We start from the raw sequence: 17081 nt of genomic DNA on the forward strand, positions 1-17081 counted from the left end.
CAATATTACAATTTGGTCAGGTCAGCTCCTCAAATGGTACGTCAATAAGTCAAGTTTTTTCTTTGAAAAACTTCATTGGATTGGCTCTATGGAGATGTAGTGTAGTCACTAGTGTTCATAAAGAGCTTAGAAAGGAGGTTCATTCTGCCTTCGAACTATCATGTGTCGATTCTATTATGGCGTTTTTGGTATCGAAGGAATAAGTACTTCTTCCATAAACATAATCGGTTTAAGTATTGAATTCGTTGTGCAATCGTCTTTTGATTACTATGATTGTTTTCCTAAGCTAATAGCAACACCAATGCTTGCCCAAAACTCAATGCCGATGCTGCTCCCCCGACTTGGTGACCAAAAAATGGGAAACCATGAGGAGACACTACTTCTCTCAGCTATTTGGTCATGCCTTTCCACTAAACATGTCAAAATTTAAACACACTATAGCTAAAAAAAACTCTTAATAAGCAACAAATATGATTAACACTAATATATATATGATATATAAAGATCAAGTGATTAGTCTACAATGATTTATAGTACAAACACTATAAATAACGTTTAGGGTGTGTTTAGAAAGTCACTGTGTAAGTTTAAAAAGTCACCGTGTAATTGAATTTTATATAATTAGAGAAAATAACAATACTCAAATTATGTAATGGTGTTCATGTTCCCAAAGTCATGATTGTCCTTCTAGTCTCTTAAAAAAATCTCAGCTTGGCCACAGAAAAATCAATCACAAGTGTTGCGATGACAACTTTAGCCAAGAAAAAATGAGTTTCCCTTTTCTTAATTTTTGAAAGAATAAAGGAAAGTCCACCTTATTTACTTGATAATTTTCCATTAAAAAATTTGAAAATTAATTATTTGAGTAATTAACTTGGGAGCATTGCCACTAGTCCCAACACTTTTTATATTAGATTCGATATTTAATTACACTAATAGCAGTATAAAATCGAAAATAGTACTAAGTACTAATAATACTTTTTAACAATTTTCTAACTTTAATATATTGGTCAAATAATCAATTAGTGCCTTTTGTTGTATATAATATAAGTTTTAACAAAACAATAAAATCATTCAAAGTTCTTGACTAAACCAAAGAAAATACATTTTATTCCAATAAATAAATCCAAAGAGAAAATACATAATATCTAATTATATAGACTAATAAAGTAAGATTAGATTAATTACACAATAAGATCATCAAACTCATCCTCTGAATTAGGATTATTATCACTTGTCTTCTTCTCCATCATCATCATATGAAATCTTCTCTTGGCAGAACTGAAATTAAGTTCAACAACAACAACCCCACCATAAATAAAAACAATACAAACATAAAGATGAAATAAAGCAAAGAAAACATCTTTACCAGACATTAAAACCCAAATATCAAATAAAATTACACCAAATTTAGACACAATAAACCAACAAAAACAAACACATATAATTGAAAATGTAACAATTCCCAAATTCTCTGCCAATTCTTTCTCTGATAATAATCCAATCATTATTATTTCCCTTCTTGTAATTTGAATAATTCTTCTCAATTTCACCACAAAAAAACCAATAACTCCAATCATTGTGATTAGGAAAAGAGTGGAAAATAATTGAGTTAGGCCACATTTAATACAAATATTTGCAAAATTAATTGCATTGTAAAATGCCATAACCCAAGATATTTCAGCAACCACTATACAACTTATCACCATCATCAAATTATAACAATTATTGTTATTATTCTTATCATCATCATAATCATTCTTCTTCTTCATCATCATCTTAACCCAACACTATTTTTTTTTGTATATTTTTACATATAATAATAAGTATGTATAATTATAAAACCTAGTGTAGTGTGTCTATATATATAGGAAAATCCTCCATAGCTAGTTTCCTGTTTTTTTTTTATTTATTTTTTTATTAAACACGAAAAGTTATAAAGCGCCTTAGAAGAATAAAGTTACTCTTAATAAAAGAAATTCCCTTTATATTATTTGTGTTTATTTTAATAATTTTTTTAATATTTTATTTTTATTTCTTATTCTAAGAAAGTTTTATATACATTTTTTTGCCTTAATATTTAAAATATATTTATGTTTATTATATATATATATATTTGTGTTTTTTTAAAATGTATTTTTTAAGATTTTTTTGTTTAATGAGTATAAACTAAAAAACATATATATTTACATTTAAGACAAGAAAATTTTCCTATTTATTTATTTTGCATATGTAATTAGACTAGAGATTTTTAAATTGATTTGTTAAGCTTGGAAGTTTAATTAACTTTATTGGTTAATGAGTGTAATATGCCTTTTTTCTAAAATAAAAAATAAAATAAAGGAAAGTTACTTTCCTTTTTTTTTTTAAAAAAAAAATGGGTACATGATCAAAATTTCCATTAATAGTGAATTTGACATAATCCAATCCGTTACATAAAAAATATATATTGCTTCAGCAGAATCAACAAAAAAAAAATGATTTTGACATAACTAATGAATAAATAATGTTGTTTCCTAAGTTTTTCAAAAGCCATATTAAAAGAAAATTATGTTGAAGAAAATAAGATTAAGAAAGAAATAAAATGAGATGTTTTACGTAATCGGAACATTAAAGAATTTTAGTATACGCGTCAATATTATTAAACTCTTTTGCTATGGAATATATACTATTTTTTTATACAAAAATTTCTAACTATCTATATGAAGGGACATCTTATTTATAGGCAGGCTCATTAGGGTTTGTGTGGTGGAAAAAGTCTACTCGTGGGATAAATACAATAAAATATTTGTTATTTGGCCCGACAAGTAAGATCCAGTTTGTAGGCAGTCGTCATTTGTACACAGAGGTACTGTTGACAATGACAACTTAGCATGAAGTGTCATTTTTTTAGGGAATGTGAGAGTAGTGGGCGTTGGCCTAAAAATATTATTTTCGTTTGTTACGCGCCTTTCCAAGGCCTGACAGAGAGGACGTGACAGTCAGAGTCCCGTAATTCGAAGGGGAAAGACTGGGAGTTGTACAATCCTCCATCGCCTGGGGAAGGTCATGTGTGATGATTCTGAGACTGTGTAGGTATGGGACTACATAGTTGAAGAGGACTTAAATGAATTGATTGGTACTACCTATATCAACAAGGTGCATCTTATTTTTTAGTAGTCCATCACGAAAGAACTCTATGGTTAAGCGTGCTTGATTTAGGGTAATTTCAGGATAGGTTACCTTCTGGGAAGTTTCCCTAAGAAGTGTGCGAGTAAGGACAAAACATGCTAGAAACACTCGTGTTGGTCTGTAGGGTCAGTCGTCATTCCATGAAGCAGCCAAAGTGATGTACTCGTGTATAAGAGCCATCATTCTGTGGGTGTAAGGGCCCAATAGAAGCTTGAAGCGGGGACATTATAAAGGACATGCTGCCAAATTTTTGGGATTCTTGTCGGAGAAGTGCCACATAGGCTGGTCCCCCAAATATTATATGTTCCCAAACGCCTTTTCAACTTTTGGTCCTCGACAATCTTTGAAGGTATTCGTCTTTGTCTCTTTGAGTGCCTATCAACTGATGTGAGATTACTTCTCGAGACCTTGTGTCCGATTTTCTCATTGCAGTTGTGAAATCCGAACAATACATCTAGCTTCGCCCATAGGTTGGGTGGTTTACCTATCTAGATCCAATGAATAGGCTCGACAATTTTAATGAGTTTATTCTAAGGCTTATGTGTCATTTATCCGAAAATTTGAATAGTAAGTAACTTTTTTTTATTGAATAATGAACTTATCATTCAAATAATAATTGGAGAGTACAAAGAAGATAAAAAAAATTTATCATCGAAAAGTGAACTTGTGAAAACAAGTACCATGATCTTTGAGTATTCTATTTCAAGTATAATGAGAATTTATTTTACTTTTTCCAAAAATTCAATATTGTATGTTCCCAAAATTTAAATACATTCTTCTCAAAAATAAATTAAATACATGTTTTATTTATGGTATGAAAAGCAACAAAACTAAATAAATTCTATCCCTTTTCAAATCAAAGACAAATTTTAATATTTTTGACTAATTAAGATTATTGCTCCTAAATATTTTAGACTATTAAAAAATTTATCGCGAACTATTGAGATTATTAAATTCAAGGATCTCTATTCAATTTTTTTAATTTTACTAACATAGTGATTATTCATTTACCAAATCGTGCTCTCCAAACTTTAATATGCAACAAATTGTGCTCTTGAATTTTGATATGTACCAAATCGTATTTTCTGAACTTGTATCCATGTAAGGTGTCTATTAGTAAAATTGAACAAAAATTTTTGAATCCAAAATAATTTAAGGAAAAATTTTTATGACTTGAAAAGTTTGAAGAACATGTCAAAATTTAGTTAACAAAAATCTTAATTATACATAATTATAAAACACCAGATCAACACCCTATATAAAAAAAAATCAAGAATTCAATCAAAACTCAAATAAATTCTAAAAACTCAAACTTTAAGTATTATAAATCCTCCAAAACCAACACATTTTTAGATATATTTTTGGGGAATTATTTTATATACTATTTTTTTAACTTTTTTTTTTTTTTTCAAATTTACAGTTTGGGTTTCTAAAGTGGTTGCAGCGCTAGTTGCAATAGGGGTTTCTGTACGATTTTTTGTTACAATTTAGGTTGCAGAGCTAGTTGCAATATAAGTTTTTATGTAGAATTTCGTAAAAATGCAAAAAAAAAAAAAAAAAAAAGCTGTTTTGAAGTAAAATTAGATTCAAAAGTATTTTTTATTAGATCTTTATATATTTTAGGTAATAAAATCAAATAAAAATAGAATAAAGAGGAGTGTTAATTATAATTTATTTAATTTTCACGCTTAAAATGAGAATTTTTTTATAGCGATATTTGTCATAATTATAATATTATTCTATAAATTTTAAAAAATTTGAAATAATTTATAGTACCGAAAATAAAGTTCGTGATATTTTAATTCATCATGAATGTTCAGAAAATTTTAAATTTATTTTTAATATGATATATTATTTAAAATTTTTAAAAAAATATAAGGAATATCACTATCAAAATAATTTAAAAAGAAATACATTTTACATTTTAATTTGTGTGTTTTTACACAAAAATTAATTAAAAAATTATAATAGGAGTCTCTTGTACTTGTAGTAAATAAAATAAATAAATAAATAAAATCTTTGATTTGAGAGTCCAAGAAAGAAAGTGAAGAAAGAAGACCCCTTTAATCTGGTATTTTCTTCTTCTTCATCTTCTTCTTCATCTTCTTCTTCCTTCTCTCTCTAAAGATCAAAGCTTTGTCTCTCCTGACCACAACCACCACCATGCCCAGCCACACCCCACTCCGGCAAACCCCATCATCATCTTCTTTCTCATCATCTTCATCCCATTCCTTCACTTCCAAGCTTCTCCTTCTTCTAACCCTTCTCCCTCTCACTCTCGCTGCCTTAGCTTTCGTCCTCCAATGGCGTGGTGGGGTCACCGATCCCACCACCCGTTGGGCCCCACCTGGCTCTGAGAAGCTCTTTCCCGGCATGGAAGCTTCTCCCATCTCAGCTGTCTCTCACTCTGCTCACTCCGATTGTCTCAAGCTTGGAAGGAGTTCTTCACCATCTTTTCCGTACGGTCACGATTGGAAGTTTGATTATGGATCTAATCTCAAACCTAAGGTTGGGTTTTCATTTTTGTTGGGAAAGTTTCGATTTTTATGACTTGATCTTTGCTTTTGCTGAATTGGGTTTTTGCTGGATCTTGCTGAACTTTTTGAATAATGCCATTTTTGTGTCTTTAGATTTGAGGATATTATTTGATTTTGGGGATCTTTTTGGACTGTTGTTTGCTTTGCTCATTGTTTTATTTAAGATTTGATCACTTGATTATATGCTTATACAAGTTTTGTTAAGACTTTTCAAGACTTAAGATAAGTGTTCATATTATGGTTTTTGTGTGTGTCTTATTGTATAGAGATGTATTACAACAAGTAATCCCAAACCTAAGGTTGGGTTTTCATTTTTAGTTAATTTTTATTGGAGAAGTTTTGATTTTTATGTTTGATCTTTGCTTCTAGTGAATTGGGTTTGATATAATGCTAAGTGTTTATGATACAACCTTGATCAGAATTTCCATTTTTGTGTTGGAAAATGTTCCATATTTCAAGCAAGAATTGTTTTTTTGATGATATTAATGAATTATTTGAACTGTTTGCTGTTTTCTTTGGTCTTGTTTTTTCTTTTTTTAAGATTAGATCACTGGATTTTATGGTAATCAAATTTTGTTAGGATGGTTGTTTTTAACTTTTTAAGACTTAAGTTTCGTCATATATGGTTTTTCTGTGTGTGTGTCTTATTGTATAGATATGTATCACAACAAGTACATCAGCTGGCTTAGAACAGATTCTACCATGGATGTTTTACCATAAGGTTCTTGGGGTTACTACATTTTTCCTTTTTGTGGAAGGAAAGGCTGCAACTCCTGAAGTTTCGAAAGTTCTGAAGTCCATTCCTGTGAGTTCGATGATACTTTCGATCGTATGGATGTTTTTTTTTAATGGCATTGATTTTTTTGAGCATTAAAATTTACATTGCTTTCTCAGGGAGTAAAAGTGATATACAGAACAAAAGAGCTAGAGGAGAAACAAGCTAAAAGGTAGATTAGTCTTGCTACTTTTAGTCAGTCCCTAAGATTAAATCTAGACCGAAAAGTAGCCTTTCTTCTTTCCCACGAAATATACGAACCCGGTTTTAGACTAATCAATGTAATTGTATTGTATCTTTCTGTTCATGATGTAAATCTCAGTGACATTTCGGATGATTGATTATGTATTTTTTTTTGTTTGTATCTATTTGGCATCATCAGTCGGATATGGAATGAGACATGGCTTTCGAGTTTCTTTTACAAGCCTTGCAATTATGAACTATTCGTGAAGCAATCGCTCAACATGGAAATGGCTATTGTCATGGCAAGGGTAAACTCATTTTCTCATTGCTTTGCTGGTAAGTTTTGTTTTAGAAGTTTCTTTTTTTACATTGCACATTGAAATATTAGGATGCTGGTATGGACTGGATACTTCATCTTGATACCGATGAGTTAATACACCCTGCTGGTGCTCGGGAGTATTCTTTGAGACAATTGCTGCTTGATGTGCCCAAAAATGTCGATATGGTTATATTTCCCAACTATGTAAGTGGATTTGTGTACATCTTTCGATAAATTTGTTCGAGTAATGGTAACATCAAGGGGGCTACCTGTCAGTAGTTACTAGACAATTTAATCAACAACGGAGTTTCTAATTTTCAGGAAAGCAGTGTCGAACGAGATGATATTAAGGAACCTTTCACCGAGGTAAATTTCTCCCCGAGAGAGTGATCAGTTCATTCTCCGTATTTTGTTTTGCATGTTAGTCAGTGAAATTAGTCTGACATGTTGTGTTCGTGTACCTACCCGAACAGGTATCGATGTTCAAGAGAAACTATGACCATCTCCCGAAAGATACATACTTTGGAATGTACAAAGAATCAACTCGTGGCAATCCTAACTACTTTTTGACTTACGGCAATGGAAAATCAGTTGCTCGAGTTCAAGATCATCTTCGTCCTAATGGAGCACACAGATGGCATAATTATATGAAAACTCCAAAGTATGGTTCACTCACTTTTGTTTCGATTGATGCCTGTCATTTTTCTGAACCTACAATCTTTGAGACGCAAGAAACACTAACTCGATTTGTGTAATTTCTTTTAGTGAGATCAAATTAGAAGAAGCTGCTGTTCTTCACTATACTTATGCCAAGTTTTCAGACTTGACTTCTAGACGTGATCGATGTGGCTGCAAACCAACAAGGGAGGATGTGAAAAGATGCTTTATGCTCGAATTCGACCGAACTGTGAGCTATATTTCTTTATGTACAACCATATCATGAATGTAGTAGGTATCTGTGAAGCATAATTTTCACATCTAATTCCTTGCAGGCATTTATAATTGCGTCAACTGCAACCGAGGAAGAAATGATGAACTGGTAAATATACCATTTCAACCAATCCTTTTGTTCATTTCAAGTCGGACCATGATACAAATGTTCGGGATTCTGAGTGGTGCTTGTTTGTTCTTGTTCTTTTAGGTACCATGAACATATTGTATGGGATGACAAAGACCTTAAAATGAAACTGCTGAGAAAAGGCATCTTGACTCGCATATATGCTCCCATGGTAAGTACATTTTCACCGAAAAAGAGAATGAGAGCTTACGCAGGATATCAAGTTTTGCTTTTTTTTACTAATGCTCACTCGAAAAACACTTTCTAAATTTTGTATCAGGTCATAATTCAAGGTCTACGAGAATCTGGTGTCTTTAGCTCGGTTATAGCATCATCGGCTTCATCAAATATCTCAAAGGAGAAGTTTTTAACTACCATTGGTAGTACTAGCAGCAACTCAACCCGAGCTGTTGCCTCTGAATCTCTTCCATCAAGGAAGATAGGTAAAATCAGAAAGAATCAAGCCACTGTGAGGAAGGTCTTAACGATCGAAAATGCTGCTTCTGCTTCATATCAAGAAGCAGCTGTTCCTCCATTGTCTCCCCCTTCAAGTGATGATGTTGACCATTTCACCATCATGGAAGCTTGAAAGCGATGTTGTTAGTGCAACGGTTGCTCTCTGATCGTGTTTTTCTCGATGGGGAGAGCTATAGGAGAGTAGAGTTGTTGTTGGGGGCTGCGTTCGCAGTTGGTTCTTCCCGATCAGTATCCAAGCGGTGGTGTAAAAAACTAAGAATTTTAGGAAGAGAGATTATTTTGTCAAGCTTTGACTTGAAAACCATAACTACAAGTTGTGGTGATTTTTTTTTTCTTCTTTTTGTGTATAGAAAACCACAGTGTTGAGATATCATTTTTCTATGTTATTTTTGGCCTTTTTGTAAAAAAAGAAGAAGAAAATTGGAAACTTATTTCTACGTAAAATTTCAACTTAAAAACATAAGACAAGACTTTAATATCAACAATACATGATATTACTTAAAATTTGGTACCTTAAACCATCTCTAAAATTTGAGATGTAAAAGAACATGTTAATTAAAATTAAATAATAAAATATTAAAAATGACATAATTATAAGAGTATTGTTATTGGAAACTAGTGGTGCTTAATATTTTTTATAGGTGGAGCTTCATGATTAATTAGTAATATTGTCTAAAAATTATTTTCTTAAGTTATATGAAACTTGATACTTAATTACACCAATAATGGTATGACACCAAAAGTGTTAGGTACCAGCAGGACCAGACTTACAAAAAAGTGGGTCACAGTGAAAAAATTTATTTTTGGGCCTTTATGTTAGAAAATATATGGTATTTTTCAAAGTCATTTAAAATATATATAATTTTAAAAGGAGAAAAAAAAATTTGAGCTCCTGGGTTAGGTGGGCCCTAGGCATAGGCCTAGCCTGCCTAAGCCCAGGGTCGAGCCTGAGTACCAGTAGTGTCTTTTAATAATTCTCTAATTATAAATATAAAAGCATACTATTTATTGTGATGCAAATTTTACATTTATATTGTCATATAAATTTAGATCACTTTTTATTATGTGATACTTTTAAAGCACTCTCAATAATTTTTCTATTCTATTTTTTAAAATGCCTAAATTTTTAACTTGGGATCGGCCTAAGTGATGCCATATAATTAGTTAGCAATATTTACTAAAAGTTAAAAGTTATGCAAAACTCGATACTTAAGGTGCGTTTGGAAAGCCACAATGTAATTGGATTTGTGTGTAATTGAAGGTAATTACACAATTTGACATGTTTGTCTGACCATGTAATTATACTATAACTGTGTAATTAGAAGTAATTGAGGGGTTCCAATTACACTCTCCAATTCTCATACCCCATGAGAATTGGATGTAATTACACTGTGTAATTACTAAAAACTTTCCATATTAAACATTAGCTACTAAAAAATATTATTTTTTCATGTAATTACTAACTATTTTGCCAAACAAGATATTAGGAATTCATATGTAATTATCACCTCATATCCAAACACACTTTGCATTTTAAAATATAGTGTAATTACTAAACTGTGTAATTACTAACCTAATAATTACCTTATAATTAGACGGTTACTTCCAAACATAACACTAGAATATAAGAATGAAGATGGTGATAGATAGAATAAAGCTATATAGCCCGAGCCACTTGGATTGAAATTTATCCTGATCCATATGTAACTTCCTATGGTAGTCCACGTGTGTTTATTTTATATATTGATTTAAATTTTTAATTATACATGTTACTACATTTTCCAAAAAAAAAAAACACGCAAAAAGAGAAAAAAAAAAGAAAACAACTTACTTTACCTTCAGACACTCGTTAAAGGATTCCTCTTTCAAATTCCATTTACAATCTTCATAATCTTCTAAGTATCAATATTCAATCATTTATTCTCAATATTTTTAAGATTTACCTCTTTTAAATTGTATTTTTTTTTTCTCCATCCATATAAATAGTTATCTTTGTGTTCTTTCTAACATCCTCAATTTAACTTTCTGAATTTAACTTCAATCTAAGAAATAAATTTATTTTTCAAAAATTAAAGCAAAAAGAGGTAATCATTTAGTTTCATGGTCTTTTACTTGCCATTTTGATCCCTTTTTTTTACCGATTATTAAATTTTGTTCCTCTAGAATTTTATTTTTATTTCTTTCTTACTAGTATTAAGCTATATTAGCTCTAATATTTATTTTGTTGAAGTTATCATTTTTAATTGTAATTAATAATTTTTTTTTATGTAGTCTTAATTTTATTCAATTACTAACATGTTGAAGAAACATTATCACTACAAGAAAAATGAGTATTAATGAGGACAAATTTCGTTGGTAAAAACTCCCATTTTCGTTAGTATTCCTCATCAATGAGGATATTTCGTTGGTAAAAAGTCGTTGGGAATAGTTCGTTAGTAAAAATTTCGTTGGTAACCATATTTTTTAAACATCTTTCAATTTTAGCTTTTTAGCAACATGTATGTCATTACGAGAAGAATGAATTCTGATTGAAGTTAGTGTCTTAATTTGATCATTTGTGGAGGAAACAAGCTTTTTAAAGAGAAGTATGATAAGATATTTCAGTTAGTTTAATTTCTCCTATCAAAAATAAAATATAAAAATTAAAGGCATGAGTGATAATAAAATTGCTAAGAAGATTCACAATGTTCAAAACAGACAAAATGTGTGCTCCTCGATTACATTTGGACCACTTCAATATGATCGAGATCATCTAAAAGTTGCTTTCCCTCAAAAAGAAACACAGTAAGATTTTACTCACTACTCCAGTAAAAGTTGTAGCTTACTTTCAAGATTCAACAAGTAAATAATCATGTTTTGGAGAAGGATCTGTAATTCTCTCACATTATTACAAGCGAACTCGAAGCCAAAAAATAATTTCCATAAGTATTGCATATTAAACTTCTTCATATCTCTTTAGCAAAAAAATGACTTTCTTCATAATTAGACCCTGCAAATTCAATTATAGCTCAACAAAATATTAATGACATGCATATAACAGTAGAAAGCTATTAATCACTAAAAAAAAAAATTACCTTTTCACATTTGATGATCTCTACTTGTTTGGCCAGAATTTAAAAAGTTTCTAGTTTCTTCTAAAAGAAAACAAAATTAAGTTAACATAACAATAAAGATTTATGTTATACATGAAAATAATAATTCTTGCATGGAGAGTTTTTCTTTTACCTTGTACATGGTACGCATTATTAGGGAAGATGAAATGCTGTAAGTTTCTAAAGAACATTCTACAGTGATAAGTTTCTTCTTCTCAAAGCAAATGAAAAGTTTCAAAGTAAATGAAAAGTCAAAAGTTAATAACTATATATACCCAGAGTATTATTATTGTTATTATTATAAAATTTTACTTTTATTAAATATATATATGTGGAATAAGGTTGTACACTTCTTTCAAAAAAAAAAAAGAACAAAGATGTACACGTAAGCTCGGGTAAAATTTCAATCTAGGTGGCTCGGGCTATATAGCTTTATTCGTGATAGATATAATATTGTCTTTTAGCATTTTTTTTAATTTTATTATTTTATCCTTTTATAAAATAAAAAGAACAAAAAAAGCATTTCTTTTTGAGTTCCCCAAAATCGACCATGGCTAGACTCTTCCTAATCTGCAACCCAACCTCACTCCCTCTAACTCTCTCTCCTCACACTTCCAACTCTTTTCCTCTCAGACCCATTTCCACAACAGCTTCATTCAACTCCTCTCACTTCCCCAATTTGCCGGCGGCGCTCAGATTCTCCGGTGACCCATTGAAAACCAGAGGTAGAGAACTGAGTGTGGTCACTCGTGCAGGTCCCAGCACAGGAAGCTTTGTTCTTGCTTTCTTTTTGCCCTTGTCTCTCATTCTCATCACTGTCTTTACTTCAATCAGAATCTCTGATAAACTCGATAGAGACTTTCTTGAAGAGGTATTTCATTTCATTTCATTGCTTTTCTTTTATTTTGTCTTTGAACTGTTTGATAAAAGTACTGAGTGAAATAGTTTTGTTAGCAATGATGAGATAACTCAATAGGTTTCGTTTGGTACTATTAGTATTAAATTGTATTGTTTTACTTGCATTTATTTTTGCAAGCTCAAATTTTGATAATAGAACTTTTCAAATTATTAAACTGATAGTAAATTGAAAGTGTCATTCCGTTAATTGTCATAGATGGTATATGTGTACACTTTCAAACATCTGATACGTTATTATTGGTACACCTAATATTATTATTTTAAAATTAAATAAAATTATAAATAATAATATTGAGTGTACTAATATAAACGTATCACGTGTATAAGAGTCTACACATGCAGTCTATATTAAAAGTTAACTGTGAAAAATAAACGACACTTTAAATTTACTAACAATTTAATAATTTAGAGAATTTTATCATTAAAATTTAAACTTGAAGTAGAATGACAATTGAGAGAATTTAACTGTAAAGATTGAAATATAATATATAACCTAATTTAATATAATTATAATATAATATGATCACCAAACGAGTTGTAAAAGTGTGCAAACAAAGATGAGTTAGTTTGAGTAATCAAATCGATTGTTGAACTTCAGGATAAACAGTCAGCTCAGCAACAGGTATTGGTGAGATTTTCTATTATTTGACAATCAATGATATTAATCATAATGAAAATATTTTGTCAATTATTTAAATAGTGACTATCAAATAAAAAATCAATTGTAATTAGAATTAATATTTCGCTTTTAACCTATTAAACTATAAGCTACACTAAAAAAGAATTAGTTTAGGTAATTATATAGAATTATTGAAAGTTATGAATAAGTGAAACTTATTGATTTGCTGAATGAATTTGAAAATTTTTGGTGTATCTTTCAGGTTGCTCTTAATGAAGCTATTAGACAGTCAGAGGAGGATGAAGGTGAAGAAGATATTGAACTATCTTCAAATAATAATGTGACTCCTTCACGTACGCGTAATCGACCCATTAGAGAAGTTTAGATTATTGTTCTTCATAATATACATTTTCATCTTACTTTCTAATCAAAATTATTGTAAATTTATCAAGGCTCATTGAAGTATTGAACTATCGAGTTATATACCTTTTATCTTAGTTTTGAGATTATAAACCAAAAAATTTCAAACTAGAAAAACTTTTGGATTAATATCAAATTATCTCATATACATAATTAATCTCGAAACATGAGAGTGCATCCTAATAAGAATCTCAAACTATTTCATATTTTTATATTTATTTGATGTGGGATAATATTATTCAATATTTAATTTTATTTATTTTGTTTAAATTTTGACTTATTATCTAGATATGTGTGGATTTAGTCGACCAACCAATACTGATTAGTCTAATTTGTTTTGTGTAAATATATGGTCTAGTGAGTGAAGAAGAAACATTGCATTAAGAGCATCTCTAATCATGCTTTCTAAACTCGTTTTTTTAGCTAAAATTGAGAGTGTAACTTAAAAAAAATAAGCTTCTAAGTATATAAAAATTAACTCTTTATAACAGATAATGATAGGAAGCTTTCTAAATGTAGAAAACTCCTTATTTCTTTTATTAAATTTTTGTAATAGTATTTTAATCAAATACTTTATTACTTTTTCATTATTTTATAAAAAGGATTCTCTTCTAAGGCCATTGCTAATGGAGAACACTTTGCTTTAAATGACATGTCATTTCTTAACCTTAAATAAAACAAACACCATTCAATTCCAGCTAAAAAAAATTACAGCATATTCCAAACTTCACACAAAGGAAAATTTTCCATTGAACATGAAGGCTCTCTAACCATTAGAAATAAACAAATCAAGTCTTTTATATTATAGTATGTGCAAGTAAATTAAAGAATGAAATACAAGCTACATTATTGTCCACTCATTACCCTTCTAACTGAAAAGCATAAACAGTTGGTGCAAATTTATGGGGCTGGGGATGGATGGCTCCATACCGCCCCCTTCGGTGCTTTACAAGACAGAGAACAGAGCCATAGATAACAAAGCTTCAATCAAGCAATGCATAATTATAAGTTAGAATTGCTAAATATTTTGACAAAACAACAATGAGTACTTGTTATCTCTCCTTCATTGACCACAAGTGTAGGTGGTGACCCTTGTTTTATTGTTTCCCCTCCAACTTGTTTGAGCTTCTTCTCCTCCAAACCTCGAGTTTCTATAGCCACCGACCCTATTAGAGAAATCCTCGTTCCACACTTGGCGGCTATTGCCACTTCTTCTAATTCCGAACCCTTTGTTCTGAGTACTATAAGGGTTCCAATGTTTCCTACCCGTCGTTTCTCGCCCTTTATGTTGCCATCCGTATTGGCTAGAGCTACAAACCCAAGGATCATCATTATTTCCCATATTACTCGACTCATGCTTATTCAAGCCCCAAACCTTGTTCCAAGAACCCCATCCGCTATTTTGGCTAGAACTGGCAAACCCCTGATTACCACGGTCCCAAGGATTTTCATTTTGGTTAGAACTCTGGATTTCCATCAAGTCCTGTCCCCATGATTTCTTCGCTTGATCTCCCCACGAGTTCTCCTTCTTTGTATCTTTCTCAGTAATGTTTGATTGCCAAGATTTCTCATTACCGTCTATATTCATCGGGACACCTGCACTATTATTCTTCCACTGGTTCCAGCCATCTTCTTTACTAGTCTCGGCATTGTTAGATTCCCAAGGATTTACATTACCACCATCAGGAGCAGAAGTTGAGCTTTTACTCTTCATATCTTCTTTCTTACACTGATTTTCATTCTCTTGCCTCACATCATCAGGATTAAAAAAGGTTCGCTCCAATTCCTTCATCAGTTCAGAATCAATAACCGGGTTCCAATCTACTTCGTCTATGTAACTGTCCGGGTCAGGCATTGGTATATCACAATCAAAGCCATTCAACTCTGCCCAAAACCGTTTCTTCGCATTATCAAATGCTTCTTTCACAGCAGAATCGTTCCAATCGACAACATTAGTATAGTAAGACATGAAATCCTTGGTATTTACTATCTTTCTCCATGGTACCGATCCAATCTTATAGCAGAATTTCTTCTCCCAAGCAGGCACATTATCTTCCAAAAACCAAATCAACAAAACAAAAATTCAAACTTTATGTACTTCAAAATAATCAAAATCAAGTTAAGAAACACAATACACAAATACACCTCACAATAGTAATCAAACCATAATAACCTAAATCAAATTCAAAACTTAATGAAAAATATTCAAGCCAAGCTAAGAAACACAATACATAAGGTTCTTGTTCTTCAATTAGTATATATACAACTTTGATCAAAATTTTGATTTATACCCTTCTTCTTTTGTGATGCTTAGACCAATAACAACACCATGCAATTCATTCTAATTATAGATACCAAACAAAGACATGAACATTATTATTATACAAATTAAGCCAATATTCAAACTTCTACTTCTTATACATCCAATTGATTATTCATTCATGGGTTCACTTTGTTATAAAATAGAACACTAATTAAACCAAAATTCAAACTTTATGTACAAATACACTTGACAATAAGTATTCAAACCAAATCAAAATCAAAACTTGATGAAAAATATTCAAATCAAGCTAAGAAACACAACACATAGGGTTCTTGTTCTAAAATCAGTGTCTATACAACTTTGAATCAAAATTTTGATTTATAATACCCTTCTTCTTTAGTAATGCTTAGACCAAGAACAACAACATGCAATTCAATCTTATTATAGATACCAAACAAAGACATCAACATCAAATCTTAAACAAACACCAACAATTCCAAAAAGGGCTAAAAACAACACATTACCAAGTTAACCCAAAAGACCCATAATTACATTAACCATTAACAATTCGAAACAAAACCCAAATCATAAAAAGATACAAAATTTCAAACATGGGGAGACAGATTGTTGGTTACCGATGATGGGTTTTGAATCGTAAGTGACATGCGGCGGCGTCCATGGTTTTTGATGACGGAAGGTTCTACGAGGAAGACGATCGTTCCATTTGCCCATTTGGGTGGAATCGAGAGTGTTATTGGTTGGGAGAACAGAGATATATAGGGTGTGAATGAGTTGAATCGAATGGAGAAGAGGGTTGTACTTTTTCTTTGGTGAATAGAGAAAGAAGGATTTATACTTGTATCGCTCTCAGTCTCAAAGAGATGAGAAACTATAAAGACTCAAGCTTTTTATTAATTAATTTATTTATTATTTTTGTAAAAAAATTACAATTTTATTTTTTAATCAATAATTTAATTTGGGCAATCCTAATTAAATATCTATGGTGTGATTTATAAAATAAAAAATAAAAAATAAAAAATTGAACAACCCTAATTTGTAAAAATAATAATAATAATAATAATAATAATAATAATAATAATAACTCGAATAGTTTGTAGGAGTATCTTATCTTTTCGGATCCATTCGACATGTGCAATTTTTTTTTTCATCGCATCCCGTGTAATTTGTATTTGAATTCTTTTTGTACCATGGTTTTTTTTTTGCTCTAATTTCTATAATTATTTACAACA

The 17081-nt window shown here is 30.7% G+C and overlaps 3 protein-coding genes across 3 annotated transcripts; 2 read left to right on the forward strand and 1 right to left on the reverse strand.

Moving 5' to 3' along the window:
* Positions 1-5145: 5145 nt before the first annotated feature.
* Positions 5146-8939, forward strand: LOC115709600 (glycosyltransferase-like KOBITO 1). The gene is made up of 11 exons (XM_030637735.2): positions 5146-5679; positions 6364-6513; positions 6603-6655; positions 6866-6974; positions 7055-7189; positions 7307-7351; positions 7459-7646; positions 7751-7892; positions 7978-8024; positions 8127-8214; positions 8323-8939. Exons 1-11 carry the CDS (start codon positions 5335-5337, stop codon positions 8629-8631), a joined length of 1611 nt encoding a protein of 536 aa, XP_030493595.1. The 5' UTR covers positions 5146-5334; the 3' UTR covers positions 8632-8939.
* A 3124-nt stretch (positions 8940-12063) lies between these two features.
* Positions 12064-13685, forward strand: LOC115709601 (uncharacterized). Its single transcript, XM_030637736.2, has 2 exons — positions 12064-12482; positions 13411-13685. Exons 1-2 carry the CDS (start codon positions 12162-12164, stop codon positions 13531-13533), a joined length of 444 nt encoding a protein of 147 aa, XP_030493596.2. The 5' UTR covers positions 12064-12161; the 3' UTR covers positions 13534-13685.
* A 656-nt stretch (positions 13686-14341) lies between these two features.
* LOC115710019 (uncharacterized) lies at positions 14342-16726 on the reverse strand. The gene is made up of 2 exons (XM_030638314.2): positions 16467-16726; positions 14342-15620 (listed from the first exon to the last, which is right to left on the reverse strand). Exons 1-2 carry the CDS (start codon positions 16561-16563, stop codon positions 14632-14634), a joined length of 1086 nt encoding a protein of 361 aa, XP_030494174.2. The 5' UTR covers positions 16564-16726; the 3' UTR covers positions 14342-14631.
* Between the last annotated feature and the right edge of the window lie 355 nt (positions 16727-17081).

The sequence above is a fragment of the Cannabis sativa genome, chromosome 3 (assembly GCF_029168945.1).
Source record: "Cannabis sativa cultivar Pink pepper isolate KNU-18-1 chromosome 3, ASM2916894v1, whole genome shotgun sequence".
Taxonomy (NCBI): Eukaryota; Viridiplantae; Streptophyta; class Magnoliopsida; order Rosales; family Cannabaceae; genus Cannabis; species Cannabis sativa.

Excerpts from the sequence above, each read along its gene's own strand:
- LOC115709601 (XM_030637736.2), top strand. The coding sequence starts at position 12,162 with ATGGCTAGACTCTTCCTAATCTGCAACCCAACCTCACTCCCTCTAACT. Across the intron at positions 12,483-13,410 it reads ATAGAGACTTTCTTGAAGAG|GTTGCTCTTAATGAAGCTAT; the intron begins GTATTTCATTTC and ends TGTATCTTTCAG.
- LOC115709600 (XM_030637735.2), top strand. The coding sequence starts at position 5,335 with ATGCCCAGCCACACCCCACTCCGGCAAACCCCATCATCATCTTCTTTC. Across the intron at positions 7,190-7,306 it reads TGGTTATATTTCCCAACTAT|GAAAGCAGTGTCGAACGAGA; the intron begins GTAAGTGGATTT and ends TCTAATTTTCAG. Across the intron at positions 7,352-7,458 it reads TTAAGGAACCTTTCACCGAG|GTATCGATGTTCAAGAGAAA; the intron begins GTAAATTTCTCC and ends CTACCCGAACAG.
- LOC115710019 (XM_030638314.2), bottom strand. The coding sequence starts at position 16,563 with ATGGGCAAATGGAACGATCGTCTTCCTCGTAGAACCTTCCGTCATCAA. Across the intron at positions 15,621-16,466 it reads CGATTCAAAACCCATCATCG|ATAATGTGCCTGCTTGGGAG; the intron begins GTAACCAACAAT and ends GGTTTTTGGAAG.